This window comes from Scleropages formosus, chromosome 22 (genome assembly GCF_900964775.1).
Source record: "Scleropages formosus chromosome 22, fSclFor1.1, whole genome shotgun sequence".
Lineage (NCBI taxonomy): Eukaryota > Metazoa > Chordata > Actinopteri > Osteoglossiformes > Osteoglossidae > Scleropages > Scleropages formosus.
Window position 1 is genome coordinate 2,951,046 of NC_041827.1, and position 23,832 is coordinate 2,974,877.

The 23,832-nt window shown below is 46.0% G+C and overlaps 1 protein-coding gene across 1 annotated transcript; it reads right to left on the reverse strand.

Annotated features, from left to right (window-relative positions):
- Nucleotides 1–19,035: 19,035 nt before the first annotated feature.
- LOC108918395 (guanylin-like) lies at nucleotides 19,036–22,992 on the reverse strand. Its single transcript, XM_018725550.2, has 3 exons — nucleotides 22,907–22,992; nucleotides 20,191–20,362; nucleotides 19,036–19,505 (listed from the first exon to the last, which is right to left on the reverse strand). Exons 1-3 carry the CDS (start codon nucleotides 22,976–22,978, stop codon nucleotides 19,438–19,440), a joined length of 312 nt encoding a protein of 103 aa, XP_018581066.1. The 5' UTR covers nucleotides 22,979–22,992; the 3' UTR covers nucleotides 19,036–19,437.
- Nucleotides 22,993–23,832: the final 840 nt, after the last annotated feature.

A 23,832-nucleotide genomic window follows, 5' to 3' on the forward strand; every position in this document is an offset into this window, starting at 1 on the left:
TATTAACTTGGCCTTGGTGCAGTTGAGTGTTCAGCCAGGGAATGAGTGCAAAACTGAGATTTGCATTTGAATTATGGCGTGACAGAGTTAGCTTTCACAGGCCCTCAAACTGCCCAGGGCATCAAAAAGGAACTTTGTGTGAAAGAGGAGCTCAGACATGCTCAGATGAAAAAAGAGGCTGCAAGACGATGCTGACTCATCCAAATAGTTAAAAGAACACAGATAGTGCGAAATATGCCTGGACTCTGAAAACGGAGATCTCTGCAATGAGAAACAATATTAACCATCTACACTGCCGCTGGCAGCCCAACTCTGATCCAGGGTTCCTGGTGAGGGTTGGGGGGGCGGGTGCTTTCCATGTTATATGCTTTTTGTGGACACCAAACAGATGTCCCTCAGCATAGATGACACAGTTGAATGAACATTCTTCCCCTTTGCCCAAGTGGATTGACTCCTTGTGCGAACAGAGTGCAAAAAAATGTCTCCTAATGAATAACGCTCATGTAAAGATGAGTGATTATCAGAGGAAGGAAACTCTTCCAACACTTTAAACCACCAGTCTCACAGAGTCATGAAATTTTTTACATTTACATTTATTTATTTAGCAGATGCTTTTCTCCAAAGCGACTTTCAAGGGATACTATGTAGTGTTATCAGCCCAATTTTTATTCCATTATTAATTACAATTTGTTCCATTCTAATCCCAAATTCACCCCATAATCAATGTAAATGATGCCTAATACAAGGAAGAATTTGTGTAATTTAAAAGTAGAATAACAATTAATGACAAATTATATATAAATAAAAAAAAAACTTGATGTCATGAAGTGAACTTATTGTGATCAAGCGTGTAGACTAGCGTGAGAAAGACGAAGGCTTGTGGTATTAGGTGTGGGAGTTGGAGTCGGGTGGTGGAGGAGACTGATGGAGAGGGTGACACTTTTAGGTCTTGCGTTGGATAAAATAAGACAGGAAAGGTACTTTATTAACCCTTTCAGGAAAATGCACTATTTTTTATTCATTTTCCTTTGATCTCTCTTAGAATATACACACACACACATTGTCTGAACTGCTTCTCTCATTGGGGGTTGCGGAGAGCCAGAGCCTAACCCAGCAACACAGGGTGTAAGGCTGGAGGGGGAGGGGACACACCCAGGACAGGACACCACTCTGTCACAAGGCACCCCAAGCAGGACTCAAACCCCAGACCCAGTGGAGAGCAGGACCTAGTCCAACCCACTGTGCCACTGTGCCCCCCTTCTGTTAGAATAAATACTTTTAATTGTGGGTTTAGACAAACATAATGCAAGAGAAATGTCTTTCTTTTTCACCACCCTGTAAATGCTTGAACGCTTCCAGCTTCTTTCTAAATTACAAACCACTCACACAAGCTTTGCCCACTTCTCCACTGTAGCTGAAACATACATTTTTTTCTTCTTCAGGAGCCATTTTTCAGAATAAACACACACACACACACACACACACACACACAGAACCGCTTGTCCCATATGGGGTCGCTGGGAGCCGGCAACAGAGGGGGAAAGGCTGGAGGGGGAGGGAACACACCCAGGACAGGACACCAGTCCATCGCAAGGCACCCCAAGCAGGACTTGAACCCCAGACCCACCGGAGAGCAGGACCCAGTCCAACCCACTGCGTCACCGTACCCCCCGGAATAAAAGCAGCACTCCAATAAATAAATGAATAATTACACAATTGCATTTAAATGGTGCAAAAGCAGATATAAATGTGAACAGGCAGATATGCAAACCAGACTGTGGAGTACCAGCTCTCAAGTGAAAGCACTGGGTCCTGTTCTCACAACATACTGGCTTGTAGTCTCACTCACTGCCCCTTGGAAATGTTCAGAAGGAATCGGTTCATCGTGCTGGACTGAATGTCACCTGCACTGATTATTGGTAAGAGAACTGAACAGGAAAAGCTATGAGCAAAGAGCTGGTAGTATAGTGGTTAGAAGTGCTCCTTTTGCCCTATAGGTTGCAGGTATGAATCCCAGCTGTAGCAGGAACTTGTTCCTCTGACTTCCAGCGTAGCCCTCTGTGACTGACACTCATTGCCTTTGTCCCCTTCATGTCCACCCGTTGCTCTGCGCCTGAGATCTTCGTTGACGGACTACACTCAACACTCCCAGGAGCAAGAGTTACATGGTGGGAGAAGAATGTTGTCTTTGTCACTAATACGATGTTTCACAGTAACTGCTTCCAAAACATAGGGGGATGCGATGGCGCAGTAGGTTGCACCACAGTCTTGCTCTCCGGTGGGTCTGGGGTTCGAGTCCCGCTTGGGGCGCCTTGCGATGGACTGGCGTCCTGTCCTGGGTGTGTCCCCTCCCCCTCTGGCCTTGCGCCCTGTGTTGCCAGGTGGGCTCCGGTTCCCCGTGACCCCGTATGGGACAAGCGGTTCTGAAAATGTGTGTGCTTCCGAAACGCTGAGAATAAACACATACTTGTTTGCTGAGTCTTAACAAATATAAAAAAACTAACTTACAAACAAAAAAAACAAATGTCAGATGTGCGACATGTTGACTTTTTGTGGGCTGGAGTAGGTCATAGTGTAGTCGTTAGCGCCCATAGGTCGCAGGTTTTAATCCCACCTCTGGCCATAATACTAGTCAATGAGGTACTTATCCTGAATTGCTCTAGTAAAATTACCCAGCTATATAATTGCAAGACTCCTTTTGGGGGAAAGAAGTGATGTGTAGTAGGGGGGTGAATGTATCTCATTTGTTGACTCTGCGTTCTTTTCTCCAGGACTTCCTTTCATTTAGCAGAAGGAGCTCATTTGGCATATTTTACCGAAAACCAACTGAGCTCTGTAACTCTGGACCACTCACATTCGTTACCCATTTCCTCAGGGTCGTGGCGGTATGGAGCACATCCTGGATTCACCGGGTGCTAGGCTAGGAGGGGTACGGGACCCCACCCCATTGTGGGACAATCAAACACACTCACTCACTCACTAAAGGTGATTTAGAGTCACCAGTCCACCCTGAACATTTCTTTGGACTGCAGGAGGAAGCTGGTACACATGCTGTCCATGGCATGCTTTGTCTGGTACAGCAAAGTTGGGGGGGGATTGGACCACCCAACAAACTAATAACTAGAAAACTTGTTACTAACAATCTACTTAATTCGTTCCTACATTAGTACGGTGAAGGGCTGAAGACGGAACCCTCAGATTTATGAACCTATTCACCTGCCCCTGATCCTGCCACGTCCCCGTTCTACTGCTCCCATCACTCTTCGTGTTGTTTGTTGCACAAAAATTTTATTTGTTGCAATAAAACCTCATTTCACTCACCACAAGTGCTATTTTCCAGCCTCTTTTCTTCCCACAAACTGTTCTACTGATTAAATGTCTGCAATTACATTTATTCATTTAGCTGATGCTTTTTGCCAAAGCAACTTACAGTGTTAAAAATACCTCCTATTATTCATACAACAGGGCAATTTAGGTTCAGTACCTTGCTCAAGGGCACAAGAGCTGGGATTTGAACCTATAACTGCTGGGTCCAAAGCACTAACCGCTCTATTACCAGCTTCTAGTCCCAACTAGTTGTTTTTGCTGAGCAAACAAGCACTTAAATACACTAGTTAGTCCACGTAAGAGCCAGACTCCTGAAACACATCTGAAGGTTTAGAAGTTTTACATGTGACTGAGCAAAATTGATTTTCCTCTTGTTACTGAAATTATTTTCAATCCCAACTCCATAAAATGATTACAACGGGATTCACAGACGTTGCTCTGTTTAAGGTTACGGATTGTATTCTACGAACAACATGTGGCCCGTGGCATTCCTTCTGCTGACCTCATTAAATGTTTTGGTTTTGATTATTCATCTTCTACAAAAAATTGCAGGAAAAAAACTGGAAAAAAAAAAAGACACTCTCAGCTTATTATAATGAAATAAAAACCTCGGGTGCTCGGATCTTCCTGGTTCATGGAAAATAAAGAAAAGATGGCAGAGCACACGCGAACAAATACTTTTATGAGTAGAAAATAAGCTGCACATGTGTAAACGCAAGTGATTCAAAGGGTAATTCCAAGGGTTATAGTGGCATCTTCTGTGCGGCAATGATCACCAGTGATTCATTTGGACATGTGCGCTTATACAAAACAAAGTGAAAATCATGTTCACCTGATCTCTCCATGTGTAGTGTCTTCTCTACGCTGCCCTTGCTTCACCTTTATTACATGTCTAAAACACATGCGCACATTGTTTGAAACTTCTTGTCCCAAGCGGGGTCACTACAAACGAGAGCCTAACCCAGCAACACAGGGCACGAGGCTGGAGGGGGAGGAGACACACCCAGGATGGGATGCCAGTCTGTCGCAAGGCACGCCAAGCAGGACTGAAACCCCAGCCCCACTGGAGAGCAGGACCCGGTCAAGCAAAAAGACTTAAAGACATAAATGAGCGAGCGCAAGTGCTCCATCAGGAACAAGGAGGACAAATCTCGGGGGAGCATTGTAACACAGCTGTAATGCAGCTGGAGCTCCTCTTTTTATGGAGATAGCGTCAGTAAAACTTTCGAAAAGTGGGTGGAGACAAGGACACATTAAATAAAGTACAGTACTTCAGAATGATCTTAATGTAGACATATCTGTGCACTGTTTCTGCAAATCCTGCCCTTCTTTCAATTAGTCTTTTACCCCATTTATACCATATGTTGGTTTGTGCTCCTAAAGTGCTCTGAACTTCAAAGTTTTGTATTTTAGGGTTGTATTGTGTAGGGGGGTCCAGCGGCACAGCAGGTTTGGCCTCTGCCTGCCTGCTTTCTGGTGGGTCTGGGGTTCAAGTCCCACGTGGGGGACCTTGCAAGGGACTGGCATCCTGTCCTGGGTGTTTCCCCTCCGGCCCAGCACCCTGTATTATCAGGTTAGGCTCCGGTTTGCTGTGACCCTCTGTGTGTTGCAATGTTCTTATCTTTTTTTTTTTTTCACTATTTTCAGTTTACATTACATTTGCTATAATCCTCTTCTTTACTTAGTTCTATGAACTAAGATGAACATTATTCATTTGTCCTGTTGCATGTTTTTATTTTCATCGAAGTGACATTACAGCTATCGCTGAGCCGCTTACTATATATTGTTTGGCTATTGTTATTTTGCATTGGGGGGGGGGTGGGCGTAGTAGTGCAGTAGCACAGTGGGTTGAACTGGGTCCTGTTCCCCAGGGGGTCTGGAGTTCAAGTTCTGCTTGGGGTGCCTTGCAGCAGACTTGCATCCCATCTTGGTTGGGTCCCCTCCCCCTCCAGCCTTATGCCCTGTGTTGCCAGGTTAGCTTCTGGCTCCCTGAGACCCTGTATGGGACAAGCAGTTCAGACAATGTGTATTTTGCATTGTTGGTCTGTAGATGAGGGGGACATGGTGTGTTCAGTTGGTGCTTGCTGTGTGGTGGGTCTGGGGTTCAAGCCCTGCTTGGGGTGCGTTGCAACGGAGTGGTGTCTTGTCTTGGTTGTGTCCCCTTGCCCATCAGCCTTGCACTGGGTGAAGTTCCAGCTCACTACCACCCAGCTTGGGTTAAACGGTTGTTGACAATGGATGGGTGGTCTTGATGATAACAGCAATTCCTACTTTCGGAGTGCAAACTGGGGGTAGCTGGTAGTGCAGTGGTTAGAGCTGCTTCCTTAGATCTAAAGGTCATAGGTTGGAATCTCACCTCTGGGTCTAGTACCATTGACAGTACTAGTACTTATCTTAAATTGCGCCAGTAAAAAAATTACCCTGCTATATAAAGAGGTAAATAACTCTAAATAGCTTAAGACTGTAAGCTCTTTTGGAGAAAAGCATCATCAAAATGAAATAAATGTATTTACCCATTTGTATGACAGACTATACTGCACACCGGGGTTAAACAATGCACTTTGGTCCCAAAGCAATTTAATGTTTAATTTCCTTTTTCATTTTAGTTCACTAGTTAATTTTAATCCTTTGGATGTTAGCATAGCTTCCCAGGTTCCAGGCTTTGTTCTGACCCACATGAAATATTTTTTTCCTATAACTGTCAGTCCAAGTTCCACGAGTGTGTTAAAGTTTAAACTCATTTCAGTTTTGGGGTTAGCCAGTGGGAAAGTCCAATCCCATTAACTGAAAAACACAGTATTCTGTATAAAATGGTTAATTATGTTCAGAGTTAAAGTTATTAAAGTTTTATACAGGCCTCTGTGATACGTTTTCCATGCATTTTAGGAGCAATTTAACAACTGCAACCAGTATTTCCACCAGATTTTGATTCAGCAAAGAGCATACACAGGTGTGCATATATGAATCAGTCTTGAAGAACTTTTTAGATGGGAAAATATGTCTAAAGCAAATAAACTTTTTCAATAAAGCACATACTGGAATAAACATTACAGAATTGGTTTTGATTGTAAGAAGAACAAAAACAAATCCAGTCCGTGTCAAATCACATGAAAGATACACAAGGGACCGGTGATGTTACTAGGCTACGTGCCAACTCTGGGGGGTCTTTCAGATGGAGACAGTGATCCTGTTTCGGCCTTGTACGTCAGGTGGAGAAATAGTCACACATGAGGATATCTCTTTGGCATGTGTGTGAGTGTGTGTGAGTGTGTGCGCGTGCGTGTGTGTTTATCTGAATGTCACAACGGTATCCTCTTTAAGTCGTCTAGCGCACTACTTGTATAATCTCAAAAACACTGTATCCTGTGCTTTTGGGCAAACAAAATTTGCAGAAGTGTGTTAACGAATCATTTATTACCAGTGCAAAGGAGCTTCCATGACAATAAGGATTCATTCCTTGACTGACTTGATATATTTTGTGGAATTCTAGTTTGGATTTTGTCATAAAAACTTCAACAGAATATTTTTCTTACCATGTCCTGTTCCCTGTGCCCTGGGGAGGGGTCACCAAAAGGACCAGGTCACCTTGATCTAACATGGTAAAAATTTAAACAAACGTGATGCAGCTTCACATCTCCCCCACTGGGTCCTTATTCTTATCAGTGGAAGCACGTGTGACTCAGTGATGATCGCAGCGCGATGGCAGGAACTTCCGTACCGAATGTTTGTACACGACTCTTAGCTGCTGCATAGGAATGATAATAATCTACACTGGAAATCTGGGTATATGCTGTGGGGTAAAGACACCCATGTAGACGACTTCTCATTAAAGAGTTCTTCAAAGCCATTGAAAAAGCAGCCGATAGCGCAGTTTAGGTCTGCTGCCATTACACCCGAAGGTTGCAGGTTTGAATCTGACCTCCTGTTGTAGTGCTCTTGAGCAAGGTACTCATGGTAAGTGGCTGTAGAAGAAAAAAAAGATCCAGCTGTTTGACTACATTATTTTAAGTGATTCTGGGGAATAGCTTTGGCTAAATGAATAAATGTAAAGGGAAACGCACAAGTCACAGCAGGTTTTTGTAAAATATTAACGAACTGATAATAGTGGGAGAACAACGTCACTGGTTGTTGAAGTCGCATGAAGAGTTTGATTAGATAATTAATAGAGAAAACACTTGTGTAAATGTGGCGCTATTTAAATTCATTCCAGTGATTTGAATCCTGTCACCAGAATCACGGCCCACGATTTTCAGGCAGAAGGCATGTTGGCACGGTAACGTCAGCAGCCTCTCGTCCTGGCGGTTGGCACCTTTCCCTAAGCCTACAGCTGTGGGCCCATTCAGTCGGCCATGGAAACTGGCAGGCATCCCACAGGGGCCCAAAAACCACAGAATGGGCACTGAGTTGATGTTTAATTACCATATCAATGTCACAAGGCAGGTGCTACCTTCATAACGTCCTCCAAGTGTGGGTGCGTGAACATACACACCAATAAATAAAGTAGTAAGTAGACGCTAATAAAGAGCTCTTACTATTGGAATATAGTTTGCTGAGGATTTTTTGTATCCAGCCTAAGTTTAAACCCTTAAATTCTTCATGGGTTTATTTTAGACCTCTTTGGTGTGGTTCCACATTAAGAACTTGTTCCCATGACTTCCAGCGTAGCCCTCTGTGACTGACACTCATTGTCTTTGTCCCCTTCATGTCCACCCGTTGCTCTGCGCATGAGATCTTTGTTGACGGACTACACTCAACACTCCCAGGAGTAAGAGTTACATGGCGGGAGAAGGATGCTGTCTTTGTCACTAATACAATGTTTCACAGTAACTGCTTCTGAAACACTGACAATAAACACACACTTATTTACTGAGTCTTAACAAATATAAAAAAAAACAAACCCATAAACAAAAAAAAGATGTCAGATATGTGACATGTTGGCTTTTTGTTGGCTGGAGTAGCTCGCAGTGTAGTGTTTAGCTCTGCCGTTGTTAAACTCAAAGGTCAAAGGTTCAATCCCCCGTTGAGCAATGTACTTACCCTGGTTTGCTCCAGTAAAATTAGTCAGCTGGAAAAATGCACAGGTAGCTTCATGTTATAAATTGCTTGGGAGAAAACCATCAGCTAAATAAATGTAATGATCTACAAATTATGATCAGTTCTTTTTTAATGATCAAGTTCTATAAAAATATCCAATTAAACTGATAAATGAAAGTATGGTGTAAGACTAAACATATTTATTATTTTCAAAGTACATTAAATTTAGAACAAAAATAACTGAAAATATACTTTAGTTTCCACAAATTCGTGTTTAATATGCTGTATTTGCAAAAGCGGTACGTATTTTGAATATTGATTAGTTGTAATAATACTTTGCCTGACTGTCCCAAGTTTTTTCCAGAAACATGACTGCGACATATCAGGGCTTGTACAGTTCAACGAATGATCAGGCAAGGATGCTGTTTACAACAGTCAAAAGCCAAAATTCTCTATCTAACACAAACAAACAGAAGGCAAATGTCACATCCCACGGGGTCACTGCCCCTCCTGGTCAGAGGCGGCGCCACTCAGTGCCGCTAGCTAACGCTCACCTATCACCTCACAGGCTCGTAGGACATGGAGGTATAAAAGGAGCCAGCGGAGCAGAACTAGTCGCGGATTCTTAATCAGCAGTTCTCTTGTGCTTCGTTGGCGATTGGTAGTCTCTTGTTCCCTCAGTTTGTTTTCTAGGTGTGCATGTTCCAGTCCCGAGTGCCCGTCCCGTCAGTTCCTGCCTCTTGTTCTTCAGTCCTGGTCCATCGTTCCTGTCCGGTATTTCGTCACGTCTCAGGGTTGCGGTCAGACTCACAGATTAGCGTTTCACTGTTCACCGTAGTTCCAACACCGTGTGTGTTTCCCGGTCTCGTGTTTCTTGTTTCACTTCCACCGAGTGTCTTACAATATTCACCGTACACGTCTAACCTCACACTGCACGTGAAGTCATTATATATTTCGTCTGTGTTTGGACGTAATAGCAACGCGCGTCCGTGTCGGACTCCCGTCCGGACGCTACAGAAGAATCCGCCTGCTAATATGACTTCAGCGGAATGGCGTGAGCTGGCGGATCTGACAGAGGCGAACCAAGAACGGCTCCTGGTTTGCGCAAATGCCGCTAGCCGCCTCACAGATCAGTTGGGGCGGTTGACACGACTCCTCGGTCGCGGTGGGCGGGGCGCCGATCCTACCAGTTCGCAAACGCATGATGATTGGCGGACATGTCTTTTTGATCGTCTTTATGCTTCCTCGGGTCCTCGCGCGGAGCCCACGAGCCCTGTGCAGACCAATGGGATCAGCGCTACTGAGCAGCTGTCCGTTCCCTTCCCGGAGGCTTTGCAAGGTAGTAGAGGTGAGAACCAGAATTACACAGAATACTCAATCTCCAGTCCAGCCTCTCTGTTCCCAGGGCCCTACTCTCCAGAGTCACCCCCTAGCCCAGACAGAAAGACAGAGAGACAGTTCTTCCCCAGCACCAAGAGTTTTCAGGTGCGTTCCAGGTCTCCAGTGGAGAAGACATCCAGCCCCCGATTGTCAAGACCACTCTCTCAGGAGTTCTCGCCGGATTACCGGAGCAACTCCAGGTCCAGCCGGACCCCGACGCCGCCAGGGCAGCAGGTGCCCTACAGCCCTGTGGACAGTGAGCCGGCTCAAGCACGCAACCTTGTCAGCTGTGCAGGGCTCGAAGAACAGTGCGTCAGACAGGGAATAATACGACTCAGTAACGGGCGTTTGACAGAGGAGGAAAGGAGGCGCCGTTTTCTGCAACGCTTGTGCTTTTACTGTGGAGCTGCGGATCACGTTCAGGTTTCCTGTCCAGTGCGGCCACCCCGTGGATCCCAACGGACCGACTTACTGGTGAGTGATGTATCTCTCCATACCTCCCTGTTGACATTACCAGTTACAGTATCCTGGGGTTTCCAGCAGCAGCAGACGGAAGCTATGGTAGACAGCGGCGCTGCAGGGAATTTCATGGATCATGATATGGCCGCGTCCTGGGGCTTGCCCTGTGCCCGATGCCCAAAACCCCTGGCTATTAAAGCTATTGATGGCGCTCCAATCGGGTCGGGGCGTGTAGAACAGCGCACAGAGCCCGTTACTATGCAGGTAGGGCCACTCCATAAGGAACAGATATGGTTCTATCTGATTAAGTCCCCTGATAACCCCATTATTTTGGGATATCCATGGTTATGCACCCATGACCCTATTATCTCTTGGAGTGAGGGGAAACTGCTGTCTTGGGGACAGCAGTGTCCCAAACACCTGGAGACGTCTTGTAACTCCACATCCATAGAGAGCCCTAATGCAGATCTTCCCCTGCAGCTTCCAAGGGAGTATGCAGATCTAGTGGCGGTGTTTAGCAAACACAAGGCTGCAGAACTGCCTCCTCATAGACCTTGGGATTGTGCTATAGATCTTTTTTCGGGCACTACACCCCCTAGGGGGCGGGTATACCCTCTTTCTCAACCTGAACATCAGGCAATGGAGGCTTATATAACGGAGGCACTAGAAGCCGGATTCATCCGGCCGTCTACCTCTCCAGCTTCCGCTGGCTTTTTCTTTGTTGAGAAAAAGGACGGGGGTTTGCGCCCCTGTATTGATTATCGGGGGCTAAATGCCATTACTGTGAAGTACCCGCACCCCTTGCCTCTTATCACGTCGGCCCTCGAACAGGTTTCCGGTGCTACCATCTTTACTAAACTGGACCTTAGGAGTGCATATAACCTGATTCGCGTTAGGGAAGGGGATGAGTGGAAGACCGCCTTTAGCACCGCCCTCGGCCATTATGAGTACCTGGTCATGCCTTTTGGCCTGGCGAATGCACCTTCCGTATTCCAGGCTTTTGTTAATGAAGTACTCAGAGAACTAATTAATCGCTCAGTATTAGTGTATCTGGATGATATCCTGATCTTTTCTCGGTCCCGTGAGGAGCATATTGGACATGTCAGGGAGGTGTTGCAAAAGCTGGCAGCACATAAGCTGTACGTGAAAGGGGAGAAGTGCCAGTTCCATGTGCACTCTGTGGATTTCCTGGGGTACATCCTAACACCCAACGGGGTCACGATGGATCCACAGAAGGTCTCGGCAGTTCTGTCATGGCCTCAGCCAAAGACAGTAAAGGACCTGCAACGGTTCCTAGGTTTTGCGAATTTCTATAGGCGCTTCATAAGGAACTTCAGTTCCGTTGCAGCCCCGTTGACTGCGCTGTTAAAAGGAGCCCCTAGGCGCCTGACCTGGACTCCTGAGGCGAGTCAGGCCTTTGAAGACCTAAAGCAGCGTTTTACTTCTGCCCCAATCCTGAAGCACCCTGATCCCAAACTGCCCTTTATTGTGGAGGTTGATGCTTCTGAGGCCGGGGTAGGGGCAGTGCTCTCACAGCGCCAGGGAAGTCCCCTGAAGCTCTATCCATGTGCGTATTTCTCACACAAGATGTCGCCTACTGAACAGAATTATGATGTAGGAAACAGGGAGCTCTTAGCCATAAAGATGGCCTTAGAAGAGTGGAGACATTGGTTAGAGGGGGCTACGCACCCATTCTTAGTGTTAACTGATCACCGGAACCTGGAGTATCTGCAGAAGGCAAAGAGGCTCAATTCCAGACAGGCGCGGTGGGCCATGTTCTTCACCAGGTTCCGTTTCACGGTGACCTATCGTCCTGGCTCCAAGAACGGCAAGGCCGATGCCCTGTCCCGTTTGTTCGAGGTATCGCCTCAGCTCTCCCCACCAGACACCATCTTGTCCCCGACGCAGTTTGTGGCTCCTATCCGTTGGGCTTTATTGGACGATATCCAAGCAGCCCAACGTCAAGAACCCGGTCCCAACGAGCAGCCCCAAGACAAAGAATACGTCCCGTCCACTGTTCGGTCCGAGCTCCTACACTGGGCCCATGATGGTCCAAGTACAGGACACCCAGGGGTCAACCGAACCTTGAAGCTTCTCGCTGAACGCTTCTGGTGGCCATCCATGAAACAGGACGTACGAGACTTCGTCCTTGCCTGCACCACATGTGCCCAGGCCAAGGTCCCACGGCAGCTGCCAGCAGGGCTTTTAGAGCCACTCCCGATTCCCAACCGTCCATGGTCCCATATAGCGGTGGACTTCCTTACTGATCTTCCGTGTTCTGATGGAAACACCACCATATTGGTCGTCATAGATCGCTTTTCCAAGGCCTGTCGACTGATTCCTCTGAAAGGTCTACCTACAGCCCTGGAGACCGCGGAACTGCTGTTCCAACATGTCTTCCGGCTGTATGGCCTGCCAGAGGATGTCGTCTCGGACAGGGGACCCCAGTTCACCTCAAGAGTCTGGAAGGCCTTCTTTGCCCGCTTAGGAGTCTCAGTCAGCCTCTCCTCTGGGTATCATCCACAGTCTAATGGGCAAGTGGAACGCCTCAACCAGGAGGTTGGACGTTACCTGCGGAGTTATTGTGCTCAGAATCAAGCGGATTGGAGCAGATACCTCCCCTGGGCAGAGTACGCCCAGAACTCCCTGGTCCATTCGTCCACAAACTTAACTCCTTTCCAGTGTGTGCTCGGTTACCAGCCTCCGCTGTTCCCGTGGACGATGGAGACCAGTGGGTTGCCAGCTGTGGACGACTGGTACAAGAGGAGTGAGTCGGTGTGGGAATCCGCACATGTCCGTCTCCAGGAGGTGGTATCCCACCAAAAGGAGAAGGCCGACAAAAGGCGTAGGACTGTATTGTACCAGCCAGGGCAGAGAGTATGGTTGTCCACCCAGGATCTCAAACTGCATTTGCCCTCGAAGAAGCTTGCCCCCCGTTTCATCGGCCCCTTCAAGATCCTGAAGAGGATCAACCCGGTTTCTTACCGTCTTCAGTTGCCCTCGCGTTATCGTATCTGTCCCACGTTTCATGTTTCGCGCCTCAAGCCCCATTGTGTTTCCGCCCTGCAGAGCCCAGCAGTTGCTCCACCTCCACCGTTGGATGTGGATGGTTCTCCTGCCTACTCCGTCAGGGCCCTCCTGGACTCCAAACGGAGACGGGGTACGCTGTACTATCTGGTCGACTGGGAGGGCTATGGGCCGGAGGAGCAGTCTTGGGTACCAGCACGGGACATCTTGGACCCAGCTCTTATTGAGGACTTCCATGAGTGTCATCCAGATCGGCCTGCTCCGCGACGGCGGGGGCGACCGCCTACCCGCCGGCGTTCTGCGGCTGGAGCCGCCCCTGGAGGGGGGGGTACTGTCACATCCCACGGGGTCACTGCCCCTCCTGGTCAGAGGCGGCGCCACTCAGTGCCGCTAGCTAACGCTCACCTATCACCTCACAGGCTCGTAGGACATGGAGGTATAAAAGGAGCCAGCGGAGCAGAACTAGTCGCGGATTCTTAATCAGCAGTTCTCTTGTGCTTCGTTGGCGATTGGTAGTCTCTTGTTCCCTCAGTTTGTTTTCTAGGTGTGCATGTTCCAGTCCCGAGTGCCCGTCCCGTCAGTTCCTGCCTCTTGTTCTTCAGTCCTGGTCCATCGTTCCTGTCCGGTATTTCGTCACGTCTCAGGGTTGCGGTCAGACTCACAGATTAGCGTTTCACTGTTCACCGTAGTTCCAACACCGTGTGTGTTTCCCGGTCTCGTGTTTCTTGTTTCACTTCCACCGAGTGTCTTACAATATTCACCGTACACGTCTAACCTCACACTGCACGTGAAGTCATTATATATTTCGTCTGTGTTTGGACGTAATAGCAACGCGCGTCCGTGTCGGACTCCCGTCCGGACGCTACAGCAAATGGCTTGTTAGCCTCTACAGGGGGGAGAAGAGAGAGAGAGAGAAAGAAAAAAAAATAAGACTCTCTGAGAGAAACAAACTGAAATGGACCCTCAGCCCTCACAAACCACAACTGTCTGCCTCCAGACATCCAGCAAACAAATCCAGCGGCTTCTGTTTTCAGCCCCGCAGGCCTTTTATTGTTGTACAGAGACTGATTGTTTCACTTGGCCGCACCTGGTACTCATTTTTTCACAACATATCATTGAATGTGGGAGCTTCAGCCTTCCACAATCACAAATCTCTTTCGAAGTGCTTAGCAGAAGTAGTAGTAACAGTAATACTACTACTACTACTACTACTGCTACTAATAATAATAATAATAAAATTATTATTATTATTATTATTATTATTATTATTTTTATTATCATCTCTAAACAATTATATAAAGAAAAGGCATGTCTAAAAAATACTAAGAAGGTGATCAGGAATCGTTGATGTTCAGACTTTTATGTAGCTACTCGTGTGATGAACGTTGGTTCATATGGTGGAAAGAAAGACACTAATTGTACTTAAGAATCACACGTCTGCAACTAAGCGTCTCTTTCTGCTAATGTAATGAACAAATTGTATTTTCTATGAGATGTATGTCGCTTTGGAGAAAAGCATCTGCTAAATGAATACATGTAAATGTAATAATAATAATAATAATAATAATAATAATGGCATGTTTGATGCTCTTAAAGTGACATACTTTCTAACACCCAACCACATGCAAGGTGTTCACTTGACAGAAACAGAGTAAAGTTAAATGCAATGGTAAGATAAAACTGTTTTTACATTGAAGAATACCCCCCTCTAAGAAATTTCTACCACAGAATGGACGCTGAGCTGGTGTTTCATTAGTATTTCAATGCCTTGTGCCTATGTTTTTCATTAACCATCCCTGCTATGTTTTCCCAAGGCACCGGATACTTCACTGTTTATCATCTACGCTGATTTTGCACTAATATTCTATGGCAGTCCCACAGGCCTGTGCGAAAAACAATAAACTGCTGCTCTCTTATTTCCTCTGCACCCTGAACACCCAGCATCAAGAAAATATACAGTCGAGCTAGATCTTATTTCCTTAAGAGGGCTTAACTTTCCCCTGACATTTCAAGTTAATATCACACTTTATAATTAAAAAAAAATGCTTTAGGTGAGGGGGTGCGGTGGCGCAGTGGGTTGGACCAGCTCCTGCTTTCCAGTGGGTCTGGGGTTCGAGTCCCACTTACGGTACCTTATGACAGACTGGCATCCTGTCCTGGGTGTGTCCTCTCCAGCCTTACTGTGGTTTTTTACACCAAGAACGAATCCTCGAAAGTTTTGTAAAAGAAAGGTTCCTGCTGGCCTGTAGGGTTTAAGTTGACAAAGGAAAATTGTTATTGGTTAGTTCCTAAAAGAAGCGGGAACCGTTATTGGGGGCACTATATATAACGGGGGCTTTTTCGCGCGAACGCAGACGAGGTTCCGCGGTGTGAAGTGAGTTTGTGACGCGAGCTACTGTTCTTAATAAACTCTTTGTTTGCACACTTCAAGTGTTCCAGTGCTTTGTTTCAGGGAAACCTCCAAAGAACGGTGTACCTTCCTTTTCGGACACCACACTTACCCCCCATGTTGCCGGGTTAGGCCCGGGCTCCCCGCACCCCCGAATAGGACAAGCGGTTCAGACACTGTGTGTGTTTCAGGTTATGAAGGACTGATCCTGGGTTAGCTGTTATATTTTGTTTTACTTAAAAAAACTTGGCTGGGTCCTGCTTTCTGGTGGGTCTGGGGTTCGAGTCCTGTTTGGGGTGCCTTGCGAAGGACTGGTGTCCCGTCCTGGGTGTGTCCCCTCCCCCTCCAGCCTTGCACCCTGTGTTGCTGGGTTAGTTTCCGGCTCACCTCGGGACGAGTGGTTTCAGACTGTGTGTGTGTAATTCAGGGTTAGTGTCTCGCTCAAGGGTGCTACAGCTGGAGATGGGATTACAACCTTTGGGTCCAACAGAAGCAGCTCTTACCACTACACTATCAGCTTGATGTTATAAACCCGTTCAGCTGAATAACCAGTTTTAGTAAAAGTACCTGCCAAGCAATTACTAATGTATTGACAGAAGGAAATGATTGCCAATTGTAAGATTACCTACCATGCAGTCTAAGAACATGTTGATTTCACCGTATAAATTATGCATTCAACTTTCAGTACACACTGTGAATGGGGGATAATTTACATTTGTTTGTTTACAGAGATTATAGCATTGTGAATATACATTGCAACTTCGGTGTATCCCATGATGTAGTGAGTTTGTGCTGTGTGGAAACACACAACTCCTGGGTCCCTTAGTTTTACCACAAAACGGTTATTTAATGAGAATCAGTGTTTCTCATGTGATAAAATAGTGTGTAAAGAGAAATTCCATATGTTGCTTTAGAGGAAATTATGTGTGCAGTACAAACACACAAGTAGTGCAGGTGTGAAAAAAAGTGAATCCCAAGTTACACTGGTTACACCAGGTAGGTAAGTAGAATCAGAGGTGTAAATTATAGTCATTTATTCATTTTATAACTTTATTTTAGGATTTAACATTCAGATTTTATTTCTGTTTTAATATTTTATACAATGAATAATAATGACCATCCCTATTGGGGTCACATGCTTTCAAGTAGAGCTATATCTCATAATTTTCTGATTATTTAAGATTTACATTTTATTAATACGTTTATTTTAATATTATATTCCAGAATAACGACCACCCCTATAATAACGACCATAGGGTTCACACACTTTGACGCAGCGCTGTATGAAGTGTCTTTGCATGTCAGTCCCGGGTGCACAATATGAGACATCGCCTGCACAAGGTTACAAAAACAGGGATGCATTTTTGTTTGGTACAGCATGTCCTAACACTTGACCCTGAAACTGTTCTGTCCATGTTTTCACTGTCCTCTGTTTCCCATGTCGCCCTGCTGCCTTCGTGGTTATGCAACGTGCGCTTGCTTCCCTTAAAACAGAGTACTAATTGGGGGTGGCCCGGCATCATGGTTCATTTGCCGCGTTTTAGAAATCATATGATCAGCACCAAATGAGAGTGGCTGGTTACTGAAGCGTCACAGGTACCGTATCCAAAATCGCTCCGACGAGCGTGTTTTTTTCGGGGGGAGCCGCAGCAAAGGCCGCGCTCGCAAGAACCAAAGAACTGGGATCATCGGGCAAATTGCATCATGGCCTCGACTTGTCGCGGCCTGTTCCGTTCACCGCTCTCGCGAGAGCAGCGGCTGGGCCACGGCGTCGTGTTTCCCCCACTTTATTCTAGAAAGTTCCGGAGTGGAGCTGTGTACGGCGCTGTGATCAGCTCAACTGTTGGTCTCCAGAGAAAGAACCTCCTGTTGCTGGGAGGCAGAAGTGGTGTCCTTCCTCTGCAGTTACACAGTCACTAAAATCACCAGTGAAATATCGCTGAAAGCACATGTGGCCTCTTGTCTTCTCCAGTTAAACACACTTTTTTGATTGCCTGTCCTCACTCGTAGGATCACTTAAAATTCATTTTAGGGGTAATATGACGCAGCAGGGCGACAGGAACATGAGCGTGTGTCCGAACCCACAGCTCTCCAGCCACGGTTGTTTTCACAGTGTTTTTTTTTAATAACACATTTTCTTTCTAATATTGTTCAAACAAGCTGAAATATTTTAAAACTTCTCAGAATATCAACTTTTTATACAATCTCTCGCTGAGGGCAGGTTAAAAAACAGTGGTAAAGGACTGTGAAAGGTGTGTTCATGTCTCCCTCTACTGGAATATAAAAGTGTAACAAACAACCTTTCATAACAATAATATTTCGTCATTTGGTATAATATTGTGCACTCACTTCAGGAATATGAAATAATTGTTGCAATGGCCCTCGGGTTAATACTGTTGGTGTTTCTGGAAGCACTGTGGTACCCTTGAGCAAGGTGCTTACTCCTGTAAAATTACCCAGCTGTGCAAATGGGTAAATAATTGTAAATACCTTAACATTGTCAGTCGCTTTGGAGAAAAGTGTCAGATAAATAAATGAATGTAAATGTGTGATGCAATATTATGAATTTACTCGGCAGATTTTTGCGAAACCCAGCAGGAAAGCTTACCTTTCTAAATATGCATATCCTGAGAAACCATCAGGACTTCGCCAGAATAACACTGTTAGGTACCTTATTTATGAGTTTAAAAGTTTGTGCATCACCAGGGCCTCAAACTTTCAACTTTTTTGCCCAAGTGTAATGCAGTCCTGTATTTGTCATTAACACTGAAACCTGTGTTTGAATTTTAGGAATATGTCTGCTGTCCCTGCTGTTCTGAGGCTGAGTGTTGAAGCACACACACACACACACACACACACACACACATTTTCAGAACCACTTGTCCCATACAGGGCCGCAGGGAACCGGAGCCCACCCGGCAACACAGGGCGTAAGGCTGGAGGGAGAGGGGACACACCCAGGACGGGACGCCAGTCCGTCACAAGGCACCCCAAGCAGGACTCGAACCCCAGACCCACTGGAGAGCAGGACTGCGGTCCAACCCACTGCACCACTGCGCCACCGCACCCCCTAGTATGGAAGCAAGTTTTTCAAAATATTACTGTAGAAAATGTTCAGTTACTTGATTACAATTTAATTTATGAAGAGCATAATTTAAATATTCATGTACAGAATTGCCACTAGATGGCAATATTCTTACACTGGAGGCCAGTGTATGAATAGTAAATAATGAAATAAAGTATGACTATTTACACACGCACATTGATTGAAGCCGCTTGTCCCAAGCGGGGTCGTGGCGAGCCAGAGCCTGACCTGGCAACATAGGGTGTAAGGCTGGGGGGTAGGGGACACACCCAGGAGGGGACGCCAGTCCATCACAAGGCACCTCAAGCAGCACTCGAACCCCAGACCCACCAGAGAGCAGGACCCGACCAAGCCCGTTGCTCCACTGCACCCCCCCGTACTATTTATGTTGTAATCAATCTAAGTTTATAGTTTTTCTAAAGTTGCCAGTGAGAAATATATCATGATCTATTATAACATATGCCACATAATTTCGAATACACCCCACATTCAACAGTTACACAAACACCACTGAAATTCATTCTTTCATTCATTCTTTCATTCATTTCCTGTGGTACAGTCCACACTGCTGAGGTGTCCAGCTGTCCAGGATGTTTGAAATCTGTCCAGGTGTCTGGAGCCCTTCCCTCCACATTAGAGGTGCGTTTGCTGCGGCCTTTTGGGTCCATCCGAGTGCGTGCGCCCCCCACTGCGCTCACCTGGTCACAGCTCCAGATGTGTGTTACTCATCAACGTGCTACAGGCAGCCGGTACACGCAGCGTTGACACAGATCTCACACGGGTCTGGCGGAGTGATGATGTCGACTGCAAAGGCGACAAACGGAAGTGAGTGTTGACTTGTCGGCGGAGCAGACATTTATCAGCGTGACTAACCCAAGGGACCCTTCAGGGTACTGATAAAGGAAGGGTGTTGCCCATCACTCATGTTTACAGTGCCTTTAATGTCCTCCAAATGGTCTTTATGCTGCACGTACTTTTATTGGCTTTCCACGCTTTATTTGGTTTTCGACACGCTCTTATCAGGCTCGCTCTTGAGCACCTCGCACCTACACCTTGTGTGCCGGCAGGATGTTCGGCAAACGCAACAGCTGCACCCCGCCGAAGGCACCGCCTCGGCTGCTCACGAAGCCCACAGCTGGTATACCGCAGCTGGATTGGAAGGCGCGGAGCAGCTGGCTTTCTTTCGCCAAAAGTGGGGCGAAGGAGGTGGCTCCTGAGCACGATGTGGGCGTGCTTCATTGTACACTTCCTTCAGTTGCTGTCGGGATTTCGTACCACCTGCTTTCTGAGGCTTCTATAACTGCCCATGTTTGATCAGGGGACGGAAGGTCTTGCAGCCCCCCCAGCAATCGCCTTTGATAGGACTGATGAACAGGCAGCTGGAGGTTCGCCCTGTTTTGTGCCACAGTAAATAAAAGAAGGCCACGGGACAGAAGAGATCAGCTGAAAATGACAAGGACCCCTAGAAGTGGTCCAGATCTAGTCTTACTGAGCCTGGAGAAGACTGCGCTCGCTTCCTCGCTCTGGCACAAGGGCTGCAGCTCCTCTGGCAGCCCGGGGTTTGTGCACACGGAGGCTGGGCTCGACTTCGTCAGCCGGGTACCATCGATCATGGCCTTCAGAAGCTTCACAGACTCTAGGGGGAAGCTGAAGGGACCATCCTGGGGGAGGAGTAGAGGAGAAAGAGTGAAGAAGTAAACTTTGCCAATGTTATTACAAAATAAATATTTACAAAAAATAATAATATGATCTTTCTATTATGTCTTTTTAATTATATTATACTGTATGTCTAGTAAATGTAATATTAGAAGAAGAATTTATAATTAACTGAACATCAGTGTTTCATCTTCTAATAAAATATACATATATCTGTATCATATGAAAATAAAAGAAGTCCAAATGACAAAGGTATGTCAAGGTTTGACTCTGGTACTTTACTACACTTATAAGATAAAGCAATAATTTGAAATGCTCTTTTCCAGGGATGGAGACAGAATCCACATTAAGGCTGCAAAAGGTGCTGTTGGGTCTCACAGCTGCCTACCTTCAACACTGTGGAAACAAGACAGGGCTTCATTAGATGATAAATGTGCTTTAAAAAAATGTAAAATACACACACACACACACACACACACACACACACATTTCCAGAACCGCTTGTCCCATATGGGGTCACGGGGAACCGGAGCCTACCCAGCAACACAGGGCGTAAGGCCGGAGGGGGAGGGGACACACCCAGGACGGGACACCAGTCCGTCGCAAGGCACCCCAAGCAGGACTTGAACCCCAGACCCACCGGAGAGCAGGACCGTGGTCCAACCCACTGTGCCACCACACCCCCCGATAAATGTAAAATAAATGACAGTTTTGAAAATTTACCATTTTACACTGTCAGACCAATTTAGAGTTAATTTAGAGTACAAAATACTTGAAATTTCTTTCTGAGAATGCTAGTCTTACTGGAGCTCTTGAATCGCAACACAAATAAGATCAGAAATGAGTTTGTCAAAACTTGAGCTGCAGACTGAAATAAATAAGCAGAAGTAACCCACAGTCCAGTTGTTTCCTTGGCACAAATCAGAGCATTTCACTGACAAGAGGTGCTGAACGTGACAACCTGCGCACAACAGAAACATCCCATATCACGCAATACATCTGCTCAGATGTCCAAAGGTTATTTATGAACACAACAATTATGTGTTTGCTGTGCGCGGGGAGGTCAGTGGTACACAAATATGCTGTACTTACTGTCATTTGACAGATCAAACACACAAACATATAAAGAATATATGAAGAGAATAAAAGACAGTAAGGGGTAAAGGTGCTCATCCACCCTATAATAAACATCTGCTTGCATTATTGTTGGTGTTTACGAAGAAGGTTCCACGATTTGGCAGAAGACATGATCAACATTATTAACTTTTATTAAATGCTCTATCTTTTGAAGATGCAAAGTGACAACCCTAAAACCACAGGACCTGCAGCCCTAGCCACTACTTGTCTAGTACAGTACCATGAAAGGGCGGTAACTTCATGTTTTCAGCCTAACTGTCTAACAACTCAGATTTACATGCAAGGTAGATGGAAATTTTTGAGTAAATGGTAATGTTTTTCCATAGTATTTCAAAGTGTTTTTTTTCTTTCAGGACACCCCAGAACATTTATTTATTTAGATGACACTTTTCTCCAAAGCAACTTATAAGCGTAAAGTACCTACAATTGTTTATTCATTTATACAGCCGGATAATTTTACTCAAGAAACTTGTGGTACGTGCCTTACTCAAGGGTACTACAAGTGGAAACGGAATCTACAGCTGCCACTTATGGGTCCAAGGGCAGCAGAAGCTCTAACCAATACACTACCAGAATTCACAATAAATGAGAAGTTGTTGAGGGGGCCATGGGGGCACGGTGGCGCAGCGGGTTTGGCCTGTGCCTGCTCTCTGGTAGGTCTGGGGTTCAATCTGCTTGGGTCGCTTTGCGAGGGTCTGGCGTCCCGTCCTGGGTGTATCCTTTACCTATCCAGCCTTGTGCCCTGTGCTGCTGGGTTAGGCTCCAACTCATCATGACCCTACTTGGGACAAGCGGTTTCAGACAATGTGTGTGTGTGTGAGAAGTTGTCTCCAGGAAGGAGGCAGTCTAATTCGTACCGTGAACAACCTGTGTTTGGCACAGTACGCTCATCCCTATGACGCTTGAGCTGGAATCTTGGTTAAACTCCACCTGAAGTGACTAAGGATGAGATATAACACTACCTGTTCCAGAACTTTCCAGAACCACACTAAGAGGGGCCTGTTTCTATTTTGCCATCTCACCAAGACTGATCCCAGTTTAAGACGTGTCAGAGATTCTGCCATCGGTATTGTGTCTATTTAGTAGATGTAAAGACAATAGAACGCATGTTCTACCCGCACATTTTCCTGTGGCCTTCTCACTCTTCATGATCGGGTTTGGTGACTCCTGCATTAACCTATCTGGCACTAAATGTAAGAATAACATATAGTACAAAATGACTGCCGTCATGCTTTACAATTTTGCTGAAGCCGGACGACACCTGACTACGGTCCTCACACCTATGATTCTGGTTCGTCTTCGCTACGCCGCAGTTTGTGCAACAGTCACGAAGTCTCATCAATCATCAAACTTGAGCCGTGTCCCCTGGGCAGGAGCGGCAGAACCCCGCGGCGGCAGCGAGCGAAACTCACCTGGACCATTACTCCTTCCGAGCTCCACAAAAGGCAGGGAACGAGAAGCAGCGACACAGAAAAGGAGCTCATTCTGCAGAGCACATGGGAGCTGGGTGGACTCTGAGGTTTTTCCGCTCTCAAGGGTATATCAGCCCCCGTTGGAGGGCTTACTAAGTCACTTATTAATACTGCAGGACAGAAAGGACCCTAGAACCCGAACATCTTTTGGCTCTTTGTTAAATAAAAAGGATGGAAACATTTCGAAACAGGATCCTCTTTTTTTCCTTTATAGACCCCCTAAATTACGTAGACACATTGTCGCTGAATGGGGACGATAACACTCTGTTTGTTTAGGAGTTAAGCTGATAGCCGGCCATCTCCGTGTTTGAATAAAAAGGCTCGACTGAGGCAGACTCACGTCATGCTCTTTGATTAACAATCCGATTGTTATGTTCACACCAAAGTCTCTCAACGTGTTTTTCAGCACGCGGAAGTAACAGGGCCTGGTTACGGACAGCCTGCAAAGCTACGAAGACCTTGTGCTTATGTGCAATCCACTGATCACTGAACTCCCGAGAAAATACAGTAGATGACTGTGATTGCCTTGTTCTGAAATGAAAACAAAGTGAAATTCGACGGACTAAAGACAAGTTAAAGTTAATGCTGATGAGTGTGTAGTGTTTTTAGAATGTCCAGGACAGTGGGCAGCCACTGACACTTTGACCCCCCAAGGATTTTTTTCTCCCTTGCTTTCTCTTGGGAGTTTTTGTTTTCCTTTCCTCCGCAGCCAGTTGGCTTACTTACAGCATTAACAACAAAGAAAGTTATTGTAATTTAATGCTTTGCCAACCTCTGTTATGTCTCCTGATCCTAAATTCAGTGCTTCATGTCAGTGTGTGAGAAGACCCCCGTAAAAATAAATCGAATTGAACTAAATCAAATAT

What these genes read in the sequence shown, in the direction of transcription:
- LOC108918395 (XM_018725550.2), bottom strand. Translation starts at nt 22,978, where the DNA reads ATGAGCTCCTTTTCTGTGTCGCTGCTTCTCGTTCCCTGCCTTTTGTGG. An exon ending in CGGAAGGAGTAATGGTCCAG is followed by an intron (nt 20,363 to 22,906) that starts GTGAGTTTCGCT and finishes CTCCTCCCCCAG; the next exon opens with GATGGTCCCTTCAGCTTCCC. An exon ending in CGCAGTCTTCTCCAGGCTCA is followed by an intron (nt 19,506 to 20,190) that starts GTAAGACTAGAT and finishes TCGCCTTTGCAG; the next exon opens with TCGACATCATCACTCCGCCA.